A 14,171-nucleotide genomic window follows, 5' to 3' on the forward strand; every position below is an offset into this window, starting at 1 on the left:
TATATATTATGCAATCATTTAAAATATGAGATGAATCCATATATGCTGGTAATAGGATAAACTCTAAGACATATTGTTAGGAGTAAAAAGCAAGATACAGTATAATAAATACAGTATGTTCCTGTTTATAGTAATATTGGCTGTCTCTGGGATCTGGAGTGGGAATATATACCCTTTTGTACTGTTTGAGTTTTTTTTCCCCACATGCTTACTTGTACATGTATTACTTTCAATTAGAAAACCCATACACAGGTCAAGGAAAACTCACAGGTGTCTGGCCCAGGGGCCTGAGCAATGTAGGTCTGAGAAAACCCATGCAAGAATATGGAACATGGTGCCAGACACTTAAGAAGTGCTCAGTAAATAGCTGGGGGAAACAAAACATTGGAATCAAGTCAGAAGGCAGACCCCGGACAAAGATATCTCTAACTGAACACCAGATATTCAGCCAGCAGAGCCTCCTGTTTTATACAAGGAGCTAAGCTTGGATTGCTGACATTAGGAAAGAAAAGGAGCATAAAATCCAAATATCCTGGATTTGCTTTTGGGCAAGCTGTCAGCATTCCTTTGCAAGCACACTGTGTGCCCTAACCTCAGCCTTCTAAGGGACGGGGTGCATACCCTTCCCCCGTGAACACAGCCCACCCCAAGAGGCCACCCCTAGGGCTCCTCTGGTGGTCTGAGTGCTACATCCTGATTCCCAGAGGTCCCGAGCAGCCCCTCCTACATCCCCTCCAAGTCAGATAGTCCTATAACTCTCTGAAGGAACAAAATGACCCCAAGGGTCTCACTGCACTCGGACCGCAGACAAGACGATCGCAGCATGTCAGGCTCTTTTCCACACCAAGGTTTCAGGAAAGAAAACCCGAAAGGAAAAGGCGGATAAGCAAGCAAGGCCTCTCAGTGGAATTGGGTGAAAGGATCTCCCAGGGTTTGGCACAGCTTCTTTCAGCAGCTCCTATCAAGGAAATCAGGAACTCTAGAACGCCAGGCTCAGAAACTCCTCTTTATTTCCTGCTTTATTTGGATTTGCCTCCCTGAAGCCAGGCAGTTGGTCCTAGCTTCCAAAACAGACTACGAGCTTCTGCGCTGTGGAGCACTGTCTGCTGCCTCTGGATACCTGGCTTCCAAGAGGAACCACGTAGGTTCTACCTCGTCTCTTTCCTCCACAGAAATGAGCTGTGCTGGCAGGTACAAGCTCTGAGAGGAAGACGGGGGTAAGGTGTAGCAAGGGCCTAGAGTGGGACTGGAGAAGGAACCAACCAAAAGCAAAGTCCTTTCCAGGCACCCACAGACTCAAGGACACAGGAGGGAAGGTACCACAGAATCTCATTTTCTCAGAGGCACACCACTTGCCACAAGGGGCAGGGTGTCTGAGTCCTGGGCCATGGACCAGGCTATCCAGGTGATGGGAAGAAACAAGAGCACTTACCGGGGGAAGATGGCAGTCATCAAGGCTGAAGCATAGCCAGGCTTGCAAGTTCCCTCTGAAAAGTTTGCGTACTTGGTGGCTAACTCAGCAGGCCTATGGGAAGAGAAAGAGAGTCACAGCTTGCCAGGCACTGGGCAGTGGTTACTAGTTCATGAAGAGCTGTAGGTGTGTAAACCCTGAATAAAGCTTCACTCCCTACAATCAGCACTTCAGCCCCTTTTCCACACCAAGGCCCTGGAGGTGGGGGTAAGGGGGAGGAGCCAAGAAACCCTAAAGGAATAGGTAGATAAATAAGCAAGGCCCGGCAGTGGAATTTGGTAAAAAGAGCTCACTGGGTTTTGCATAGATTCTTTGCAGTAAGCCTGATTCCAGGGAAATCAGGAACTCCATCCAGGCTCCCAGACTGGGAGAGTAGAGCCTGGAGACCTAAGGAGAGAGCCGCCAGACTTTGATAAAGTCACAGGCACTGCCCTTTCAACCTTCCTGAATATGTCTACATGTCCAGCCTCATCTGCCTCTATTCTCTCCACACACACTATGATCCAGCCAGTGGGAACCACTCACAGTGCCCTGAATGTAGATCAAATACATGTTGGGGCGTTTAGTTAAGGAGGCTCTCCTGCTCTCCTATCCTCTGTGCCTGGAATGTTCTTCCTTGTCCTTCTCCACCTGCCTATGCCTCCTGGTCCTTCACAACTCAGCTCAGATGTCAATTTCTCTGGGGTTGATTCCCTGACCCCCAGATTGGGCCAAGTGCCTCCCTGAGCTCTCTGTTCACCCCCTGCCACCCGCATTACATGGTTGCCCAGCACTCGCCACACGGAACTGCAATCGTCGGTAGTATGTCTCCCTCACTGCACTGTAAATTCCCAAGGTCAGGGTCTGATGTAACCCTGTACCCCCAGTTCTTTGCACAGAGATGGGCACATAGAAGACCCTTATGATTTTCTGAAGGAACAAAATGGCCCTGACAATCTCACTACGCTTGGACTGGACATAAGACAATCTCAGGAGCCCATAAGTCAGAGAGCACTGACTATTTTTCAGAAGGCTTGTGAGTTCTAGCCCTGGCTTTGTTGCTGTGTGACTGTAGTCAAGTCACCTCATATCTCTGGGCTTCAGTGTCCATATGTGTTCAGTGTGCAGCTGGAGTCACAGCCCTGCCACCAAAAACCCTGCCCAGTGCAGTCTAGAGAAGACCACAGCGGAAGAACAGGACACATTCAGTGACTGCTGGGGCTGGAGGCCCTGTGTGCTGGGGCACCTGAAGGAGCCCTGGCTCGTTGCCAGTTCCCAGCCCCAACCTCCCCAGTCTCCACCCTTGGGCCAGCTGCCAGCACTCTGATGCCCAGCTGCTCTGCTGTGCTGGGGCCCTGTGGTGAGTCTTCCCTCAGGGCTGCCTTCTGCAGGGGCGGGGGCGGGGTGGGTCCAGGGTAGGGGAGGCTGGTGCCTATACAGGACAGCCAGAAACCATGATGCCACCGCCTATCATGCGTCATGTGTGATTCACTCAGTGCCCTGTGAGCCTAGCCCAGGGCCTTATACAGAGTCACTGCTCACTGAATTTAGACAAACTCATCTGTATCTATGTGCAATTTCTTCTAAAAAATCTACATTTTTTTAGCTTTCCCTACCACTGAAATTTAAAGCCTGAAATGCAAATGTAAATGCTGAGCGACAGGCCGGAGTTGGGCCTTTATTGGGTAAGCAAAAGAAAGTCAAGGGTTTAACAAGAGAATTTACATAACAATATTTTCTTACATAAACAACTGTATTTCAGAAATGAAACATAACCTTCAGTGCAATTACTAAACCTACTGGAAGCTTTTGGACTAGGCACAGTGATGAAAACATTATAGATTTCTTCAATTACTCCTCTCAATAGCCAGGTGAGTAGGTGCTATTAATTATTAATTTACATACAAGCTCAGAAAGATGAAGAGACTTATTCAAGATCATACAGCTAGTAAGTAGTGGATACTATGTGAAACTATTTCTCTCTAACACGAGTGCAGGAGCTCTTAGTATGGCACCGCCCTGGTGTGGATCACAGTCAGTGCCATCACAGAGGGAAGCACAGAGTCCAGGGACAGCACAAGTGGTCAGTGCAGTTGGAGATGGGGTAGAGAAGCTCTCTGGAAGTGTGTAACAAGCAGTGAGGCATTATGAGTCCCTCATATCCTTGTCTCCAATCCCCCACCATCCGCTTGCTTGCCTGGTACTGTGGGTTCCTATGGTCTTTCTGAATTCCAGAAAGTTTCACAAAGAAAAGGAAAGATGGATGGTGGTCGTCCCTTTAACATAGTGCATTGCAGAAATGCACGTAGAAATGCATGTACAACAGGAGACAAATCTTCAGCCACATCTTTCCTCTCTCTAGTGAACACCATCAACTTCTGGCAAAATGCTTCAAGAATCAGGGCTCTAGATGTGCAGCAATATGGATGGACCTGGAGGGCCTTATGCTAAGTGAAATAAGTCAGACAGAGAAAGACAAATACTGTATGATCTCACGTATATGTGGAATCTAAAAAATACAACAAACTAGTGACTATAACAAAAAAAGAAGTAGACTCACAGATATAGAGAACAAACTAGTGGTTGCCAGCAGGAAGGGTGGGGAGGGACAAAATACGGGTGGGAGAGTGGGAGGTACAAACCATGGCGTGTAAGACAGGCTCAAGGATGTACTGTACAACATGGGGAATACAGCCAATATTCTGTAATAACTGTAAGTGGAAAGTAACTTTTAAAAAATGTATAAAAATTTTTTTAGTTAAAAAAAAAGAATCGGGCTATGGGATAGTCCAGGGTCTATGGACTCAGGTAATCCATAATGGAGAAAAAAGAGCACAGGCAGGATGGAACACAGGAAGCCAGAGCCCACCAGGAAGGGCTCTTCCCATGCCAGTGCAGGGTAGTCAGATATTAAGGATGGAGCAGCTCTAAACCAACCCCCCAAGCAACAGTAACTTCTAAAACATACAGCCCTGGGCATAGTGGGCCATGTCAAGTTATTACCAAATTAAAATGCCTTAGAAATGGCCTCCTGACTATCCCAGTGAGAGAAGAATAGGGGGAGTGTTGGGGATTCTGAGTCATACAGCAGGCTGGGACCTCTGGGGCAGTTAGCAGTCAAAACCACCAAGATTAACAGTCTCCAACTCCCTTGGGCCAGAATAGTTAGTTTCTCTAAGGCGCTCACACTCCAAATGCCAGGAGGCCCCCACAGATGTCTGATCAAATCATTCAGCCCTTGTTCTTCTCATACTCTGCAGCTGGCCTTTCATTTGGGGAGATTTAGCATTTCGACCAGTAAGAGCACCATTGTCCTGCAAACCTGACTACCAAGCGCCTGGGGTGAAGAGTGTAAACCACTGCACTCTTAAGAGGAAATCCAGATGGAGAGGCTGGCACCTAAAAGAAGGAACCAGACTTCCACGCCTCTGCTTCACTCAGAAGTCCCAAGTTTAAGGAATCAGGTCAAACAACAGGTTGTAAATGGGAAGAATACAGGACCTGGAATTAGAAGCTTTCATAAAGGACACTGCAAGCTGCGTGACCTTGGGCAAGTGAAGGACAATCTGCTTCTCAGCTTCCTCATCTGCAAATGGGAACCACTCAGCCCTCAGAGCCCTTGGAGGGTGTGGTGAGAAAGAACATTTGGAGGGGCTGGCTGTCCTCTAGAGCACCACACACATACTTCGTGACAGGTGAGGTGGCGGAGGTTTCCAATGCTCAAGTCTGGATTCTGTCCTGGGGAGAGTCACTGAATGATTTCCAGTGGGAGAGTGCCCTGATCACCGTGTGCATTTTAAGGGTCAACATTTGGTAGATAGCTAGTGGGAAGCAGCTGCATAGCACAGGGAGATCAGCTCAGTGCTTTGTGACCACCTAGAGGGGTGGGATAGGGAGGGTGGGAGGGAGGGAGACGCAAGAGGGAAGAGATATGGGAACATGTGTATAACTGATTCATTTTGTTATAAAGCAGAAACTAACACACCATTGTAAAGCAATTATACTCCAATAAAGATGTTAAAAAAAAAAAGAAAAAAGGATCAATATTTGGGGGGTGAGGAGTAGCATGGCAAAAGGATGAAAGAAGCAGTCCCTGAGATAGAAAAATAATCAGGAGAGAGTGTGATGTCTCAGGTGCCAAAGGAATGAAGTGTCTCAAGAAGGATATGGGGACCAACTGCATCAAACACTGTGCTCGGCCTGGGAAGGTAGGCATAAGATTGACAGCTGGATTTGCCAACATGGAGGTTGCTCTTGACTTTGAGTAGAGCTGTTTCACTGGAGTGTGGGGGTGAAATGCTGCTTTCATCGGGTTTCAGAGAAAACAGAAGAATTGGAGCCAGGGAATAGAGACTACCATTTTTAGAAGTTTTGCTATAAAGGGAGACAGAGAAATGGGGCAATTGCTGGAGGGGAATTGTAGGGAAAGATTTTTTTGAGGTTAGGAAATTTTTCAGCATGCATATAAGCTGGTTAGAATAAGAGGAAAACTCAAGCATGATGCAAGAGAAATGGGACAGTTGGAGAAATGTCCCTGAGAAGGTGAGAGAGGGAAAGGATCTACCACAAAAGTAGAAGGGTTGGCCTTAGCTCTGTCTACCCTGCCCTGCCCTGGCCAGTGACTACCTATTCATCTTGCAACATTCGGGTGAAGCACCACTTCCTTTGTGCAACTTTTTGTGATTGCTTCCCGTGCCAAGCAGAACCAACCTCTCCTGCCTGTGGACCCCATTTTACCTAGAGCTGACAGTCACCTGACCTTGCTCACTTGTCCCCACTCTCTTTCTCTCCCACCTCCTTCTCTTCCATCCTCTCACTCACTCATTCATTCACTCATTCACTCAACAGATATTTAGAGGCAACAGAGTCACTCTGCTTGGGTTTGTACCCTAGCTCTATCCCTTACTAGCTGGGCATGTTATTTAACTGCTCTGTGCCTTAATTTCCACATCTTTAAAACTGGAATTATACTAATACCTCATAAAATTGTTGTGAGGATTATGTTGAGAATACAATGTTTAGTACAATGCCTGGCACATAGTTCTCCCTCAATACATGCTAACTGTAACAGTCTCGTTGTTGTTATGTGCCAGACGCTGGCCTGGGATTAGGGATACAGTGATGACTAGGACATAACTATGGCCTAGCACTTGTTACCCTGAAGAACAAACTGTCCATTTAGGGATTTCCCTGGTGGCGCAGTGGTTAAGAACCTGCCTGCCAATGCAGGGCACACGGGTTCAAGCCCTGGTCCGGGAAGATTCCCACACGCCGCGGAGCAACTAAGCCCGTGCGCCACAACTACTGAGCCTGTGCTCTAGAGCCCGTGAGCCACAACTACTGAGCCCACGTGCCACAACTACTGAAGTCCGCGTGCCTAGAGCCTGCACTCCACAACAAAGAGAAGCCACCGCAATGAGAAGCCTGCGCACCGCAACAAAGAGTAGTCCCTGCTCACCGCAACTAGAGGAAGCCCACGCTCAGCAACCAAGACCGAACGCAGCCAAAAAATAAATAAATTTATTAAAAAAAAAAAAAAGGAATAACTGTCCATTTAAACATCTTTCTCTCCCAGACCATGAAATCTGAGTATAGTGCCTAGCACAGAGTACCATGCGTGGCACTGAGTATGTAAGTACCCATCAAAATGTTTGTTGGACTGAACTCAATTGGTTACCTTGACTTGGAAGGTTAATTGACAGGAAGTGTGGGTATGAGGTGGTGATGGCTGGGGAAAATGAAGAAAGGACTTTGAGGATTAGGACTGTATAGATCAGTTCTGGGCATCTCGTGACCAATGGGCTAATTTCTAGAACCTCTCAGAAAGGACTGAACTTAGCCCCCTACTGTGCCCCCTCCCTCATTCCAGGTGCTAGTTTACTGGAAGCAGTTCAAGGAACGGGTTGCAAGAATGGAATAAGACCACGTGCGTAACACCTAGCACACTGCCTCACAAACCATAGTTAACAATTATTAGCTTCTTTTTAAGCAAATATAGCAACTTAATCAAGGTAGCCAGTACGATTGTGCTGGGAGGACTTGCATGATAAACACAGGTAAGAACTCTCAGCACAGAGTTCACCCCACCACTGCTTCTTCAGTTCTATCCTCTCTAACCTTCCTGATGAAGATGCACTTCTGCAATTACTAGAGGGATGCTTCTGGAATGACGACATGATTTGGGAAATGGCAGAAGCAGCTTAGGTTAGCTTTAGTAATCCTAGCCCGTCATTAAACATTTCCATTTTCTTTTTTTTTTCTGAAATAGCCTTTATGTAAGAAAGGTTATTTAATACTGCCATAGAGCCTTTCAAGCTCCAAGATGGAAAGTTTTCTCCCTAAGGACAATTTCTATCTCCTCTGACTGCCTCTCCCCCATGATTACAGGTCTGCTGGCTCTTCCTGAATTATCAACCATCTCTTCATTCACCCACATTTGGGATGTGCCAATCCATCTTGCCCTGGGCATCACTGACCCTTTGCTCTTTGTGAACTCCACTGCAGACTTGGGCTCCTATACAGTTTTGCCTCACTTACAGTGATCTGTGATAAACACGAAGGCACTGTCTCATGTCTCTTCTATCACTTTAAGAGAAGAGGGACTGCTTGATTTGCGTGATCTGGAATTTGGGGTACTTCTCAGCTCTGGAGGCCCTGCCTTTCAGCTCTTGCTACTGGGCACTGCAGTATCTTCTCAACAAATCAGCCACTCTGCTCTTTGATCAGTGATTCTGGAGCTGACATTACTGCAGTTTATCTTTGTCTCCAGGGCCTTGTAATTTATTTCATTTTGTCTGGGAGGATGCTCTCTAGTAAGCTCTTGCAAACGCTTTAGCCTGAGCTGTATATGCAATTCTCACCGAGACTTTCCACCAGGAATCTCTTGCAACTGCTCCAATTCAATTTTGTTTCTACATTTTATTAAAACACACACACACACACACACACACACACACACACACAGAGTTGACATAATTATCTAATATAACTTTACAATAATCCTTTAAGGAGTACAGCCCTTAGATCTAGGCATGTGGGGCTAAAAGAGTCCAAGAGAAGCATGGTTGGAAGATGTGCTATTCTATGTTCACACTGTAAAATTTCAAATGATAAATTTTGGTAGGGATTGCACTGACTCTGTACGTTGTTTTAGATACTATAAACATTTTAACAATATTAATTCTTCCAATCCATGAGTACAAAATATCATTCCATTTATTTGTGTCTTCTTCATTACTTTCATCAGTGTCTTATAGTTTCAGTGTAAAAAGCCTTTCGCCTCCTAAGCTAAATTTATTCCAAGATATTTTATTCTTTTTGATGCAATTGTAAATGGGATTGTTTTCTTAATTTCTCTTTTTGATAGTTCATTATTAGTGTATAGAAACACAACTGATTTTAGTATATTGATTTTGTATCTTACAACTTTATTGAATTTTTAAAAATCATTCTAACAGGTTTTTTTTTTGGTGGAATCTTCAGGATTTTCTATATATAATATTGTCACCTCTAAATACAGACAGTTTTACTTTTTCCTTTCCAAATTAGATGCCTTTTATTTCTTTTTCTTTCTTAATTGCTTTGGCTAGGACTTCTGGTACTACAATGAATAAAAGTGGTGAGAGTGGCCATCTTTGTCTTGTTCCTGATCTTAGAGGAAAGACTCAGCTTTCTTACCATTGAGTATGACGCTATCTGTGGGTTTATAATATATGGCCTTTATTATGTTGAGGTACATTTCCTTTATACCCACTTTGTTGAGAATTTTTATTATGAATGGATGTTGAATTTTGTCACATGCTTATTTTGTATCTACTGAGATGATCATATGATTTTTTTCTCTTCATTTTATTAATGTGGTTTATCACATTGATTGATCTATGGATGTTGCACCATCCTTGCATCGCAGGAATAAATCCCACTTGATCACAGTGTATGTTGAATTTTAAAGTATTGTTGAATTCTGTTTGCTAAAATTTTGTTGAGGATTTTTGCATCTGTGCTCATCAAAGATATTGGCCTGTAATTTTCTTTTCTTGTAGTGCCTTTGTCTGGTTTTGGTATCAGGATAATGCTGGCCTCATAAAATGAGTTTGGAAGTGTTCCCTCCTCTTCTATGTTTTGGAAAAATTTGAGAAGGATTGGTAGTTTTTCTTTAAATGTTTGGTAGAATTCACCAGCCATCTGGTCCTGGACTTTTGTTTGTTGGGAGGTTTCTGACTACTGATTCAATCTCCTTACTAGTAATTGGTCTGTTTGGATTTTTATTTCTTCATGATTCAGTCCTGGTAGTTTCAAATGGTAAATTTAACATGACCACGAACTAATTACAATTCACATTTCCCCTTCATACACTGGGTAAGACTTGCATTTGTGGTCATTGTCAGCAAAGCACAGTCACAACCTTTCAGAGTCACTGGAAGCCAGTATTTGTGGGCAGCATGAAGGATAAGGATAGTGTGGCATCAAGAGTAATGATGTAGGAATATTACTCAGCCATAAAAAGAAATGAAATTGAGTTATCTGTAGTGAGGTGGATGGACCTAGAGACTGTCATGCAGAGTGAAGTAAGTCAGAAAGAGAAAAACAAATACCATATGCTAACACATATATATGGAATCTTTAAAAAAAAAAAGAGTTTGGAACAATCTAGGGGCAGGACAGGAATAAAGACGCAGACATAGAGAATGGACTTGAGGACACGGGGAGGGGGAAGGGTAAGCTGGGACAAAGTGAGAGAGTGGCATGGACATATATACACTATCAAATGTAAACTAGATAGCTAGTGGGAAGCAGCTGCATAGCACAGGGAGATCAGCTCCATGCTTTGTGACCACCTAGAGGGGTGGGATAGGGAGGGTGAGAGGGAGAAGCAAGAGGGAGGAGATATGGGGATGTATGTATATGTATAGCTGATTCACTTTGTTATACAGCAGAAACTAACACACCATTGTAAAGCAACTGTACTCCAATAAAGATGTTAAAAAAAAAAAAAAAGAGTAATGATGTAACCAGCATGAAATAAAGGGTACTAGAGAACTGAAGAGACAAGAAGATCTATATTGTTTCTATAAAACAGGTTCCAGAAAGCCATGGCACTGTAAATAATAACACTACTGCTACCTTTTTCTTATGGTGGGAAATGTGAAATTAGCCAGGAATGATGCACCTGACAATAAAAAAAACATGATGAGATGGTTCCTGAACCTGAACAGAAAGAAGGGGTATCTGGATACTCTGAAGAAACTTCATGTGCACTGAATGGATAATATACACATACATAAGTATCTCTTCTTTCCCTATTGTTCTAAATCCTCATTAATAAATCATTACATCTCATATGGACCCATCAACTTATTTATACAGCAGAGACCTTATAAAAATATTAGCCGGGGCTCTGCACACCGTTGGAGCAGCCCTACTCTGGGGTAAGTAGTATTATCATTTTTGACAAGAGAAACTGACTCTTAAACCCATCCTTTATTCTCACCAAAGCCTTTGCTTTCTTTGATAGAAAGAAGAGTGGGCTTAAAGGTAAAAAGACCGGAGTTTAAGTAACTAGCTCTTCCACTTACTAGTTGTGTAACCTCAGGCATGAGATAATCAGTTCCTTAACTCTTAAAATAGCTATAATAAATACAGGACTGGTGGGAAGATCAAATGATTTCCTGCAACAATGTAGGTCAGAACATTCTTTGAAAGGTTATACAAACGTCAGTAACCATTCCTACAGTTTTAATGTTTGACTTCCGCTTTTTCTACTTCTAGACCACCTGAATTACCATAATTTCACTAATATTTTTTAATTAATTAATTTTTATTTTTGGCTGCATTGGGTCTTCTTTGCTGCATGCAGGCTTTCTCTAGTTGCAGCGAGCAGGGTCTACTCTTCGTTGTGGTGCACGGGCTTCTTGTTGTGGTGGCTTCTCTTGTTGCGGAGCACGGGCTCTAGGAGCGTGGGCTTCAATAGTTGTGGCACACAGGCTCAGTAGTTGGGGCTCGCGCGCTCTAGAGCACAGGCTCAGTAGTTGTGGCGCACAGGCTTAGTTGCTCCGCAGCATGTGGGATCTTCCCGGACCAGGGCTCGAACCCGTGTCGCCTGCATTGGCAGGCAGATTCTTAACCTCTGCGCCACCAGGGAAGTCCCCATTTCACTAATTTAATGAGGAAAAAAACTGTTTCTTTTATTTTTCTTACTTGGATTATTCTCTCCAGCTCACTTGGCTGTCTCCAAACTTCTGCCCTATCGGCAGGACGATCAGGAGACTCCTGGGAACAGAGAAGGAGGGCCACTGAAATGAAGCCAACATCTCATATACAGGGACTTGTCTTCAACTGGCATGACAGTGCGTAACTGAGCTCAGTGGAAAGGCTAAATAAATCTCATAAGATCTGTAGCATAGTATTTACTTATCTCTTTACTGTCTCCATAGTTTTTCCTTTTCCACAATGTCATACAGTTGAAACCATATAGTATGTAGACTTTTCAGACTGGATTCTTTCATTTAGCAACATGTATTTAAGGTTCCTCCATGCCTGTTCATGGCTTGATAGTGCATTTATTTTTAGAGCCAAATAATACTCCATTGTCTGGATGTACTACAGTTTGTTTATCTATTCACCTAATGAAGGACATCTCGGTTGCTTCCAGTTGTAGGTGATTATGATTTTTTAAAGATAATTAAACAAAAAGGCCCTTATTACTGTATAAACCGGAGCAATGTGCAACATTTGTGCCATACTGTGCCACTGTGTGCAGTTTTGTATAGACATAAGTTTTCAGCTCAATTGGGTAAATACCTACAAGAGTAATTGCTAAATCATGTGGTCAGACTATGTTTCGCTTTTTAATACGTTGCCAAAATGGCTGAACCATTCTGCATTCTTGCCAACAATGAATGAGACTTCCTGTCGCTCCACATCCTTGCCAGCATTTGGTGTGTCAGTATTTTGTATTTTAGCCATTCTAATAGGTGTGGTGATATTTTATTCTTGTTTTAATCTGCATTTCCCTAATGACACATGAGATATGGGCATCTTTTCATATGCTTATTTGCCATCTGTATGTATCTTGTCAGATGAGGTGTCTGTTAAAGTCTTCGGCCCATTTTTAACTGGGTTGGTTGTTTTTCTTATTGCTGAGTTTTAAGAGTTCTTTGTATATTTTGAATGAAAGTCTTAAAAATCAAACAGGTATTTTGCAAGTATTTTTTTCTGGTTTGTGGCTTGTTTTTTCATTATTTTATCAGTGTCTTTCACAGAACAAAAGTTTTTAACTTTAGTAAGTCAAGTTATTGATTTTTTCTTTCATGAATTGTACTCTTGGTTTTGTATCTAAAAACTCATTGCCAAATCCAAGTTCACACAGATTTTCTCCTGTTATATTCTAGAAGTTTTGTGTTTTACATTTAGGTCTATTAGATTCCATTTTGAGTTAATTCTCATGAAAAGTGTAAGGTGAAAGATTTAGTTTCTACATATGGATGTCCAATTGTTCTAGCATCACTTGTTGAAAAGATGACCCTTTTTTTTCTGTTGAATTGCCTTTGTTCCTTTGTCAAGGATCAATTGACTATATTGGTGTATTTCTATTTCTGGACTCTCTATTCTGTTCCATTGGTCTGTTTGTCTACTCTTTTGCCAATACCATGCTGTCCTAATTACTGTAGCTTTATCTTAAGTCTAATGTCATGTAGCATCAGTCTTTCAACTTTGTTCTTCTTTATCAGTATTATGTGGACTATTCTCAGTTGTTTGCCTTTCCATATAAACTTTAAAATAAGTTTGTTGATATCCATAAAATAATTTGCTGGGATTTAAACTGAGATTTTAACTGAGATTACGTTGAATCGATAGATCAAGTTAGGAGGAACTGACATTTAAACAATATTGAATCTTTCTATCCATGAACATGGAATAGCTCTCAATTTATCTAGATTTCTCTGATCAGAGTCTTGTAATTATATATATAAATTTATATATATCAATATATTTAGATATATACCTAAGTATTTCTTTTTGTGTGTGATAATATAAATGATATTATGTTTTTAATTTCATATTCCAATTGTTCATTGCTGGTATATAGGAAAGCAACTGACTTTTGTATATTAACCTTGTATCCTGGAACTGTGCTATAACTGCTAGTTACTTCCAGGAGTTTTCTGCCAGTTCTCTGGGATTTTCTACATAGCCAATCATGTCATCTGTGAACAAAGACAGTTTTATTCCTTCCTTCCTAATATCTATGCCGTTTATTTCCTTTACTGTTCTTATTGAATTAGCTAGATCTTTCAGTATAATGCTGAATAGGAGTAGTAAAAAGGGACATTCTTGCCTTTTCCCAAACTTAGGGGGAAAGCATCTAGTTTCTCATCATCAAGCATGATGTTAGGTGTAGATTTTTTGTAGATGTTCTTTACCCTATTGAGCAAGTTTCTTTCCATTCCTATTTTGCTGAGTTTTTCCTAAAATCACGATTGGATGTTGGATTGTATCAAGCGCTTTTCTGCATCTTATAGATATGATCATATGATTTTTCTTCTTTAGCCTATTGATGTGATGCAATACAGTAATTGATTTTCTAATGTTGAACCAACCTTGCACATCTGGAATAAATCCCACTTCATTTAGGTGTGTGGTTCTTTTTGTACATCATTGGATTCAATATGCTAATATTTTGTTGAGAATTTTTGCATTATGTTCATGAGAGATATTGGTC

General features: G+C 42.4%; 1 protein-coding gene across 2 annotated transcripts in view; it reads right to left on the reverse strand.

Moving 5' to 3' along the window:
- The window catches only part of ST3GAL3 (ST3 beta-galactoside alpha-2,3-sialyltransferase 3), a 224,011-nt gene that overhangs the window by 68,567 nt on the left and 141,273 nt on the right, over positions 1-14,171 (reverse strand). For both annotated transcript variants that reach the window (XM_061184331.1, XM_061184330.1), the window contains one exon: positions 1,433-1,525. In XM_061184331.1, the coding sequence (XP_061040314.1) occupies positions 1,433-1,452 (20 nt within the window). In that variant the 5' untranslated portion in view covers positions 1,453-1,525. The remainder of the gene's footprint in view (positions 1-1,432; positions 1,526-14,171) is intronic.

This window comes from Eubalaena glacialis, chromosome 3, assembly GCF_028564815.1.
Source record: "Eubalaena glacialis isolate mEubGla1 chromosome 3, mEubGla1.1.hap2.+ XY, whole genome shotgun sequence".
NCBI classification, from domain to species: Eukaryota; Metazoa; Chordata; class Mammalia; order Artiodactyla; family Balaenidae; genus Eubalaena; species Eubalaena glacialis.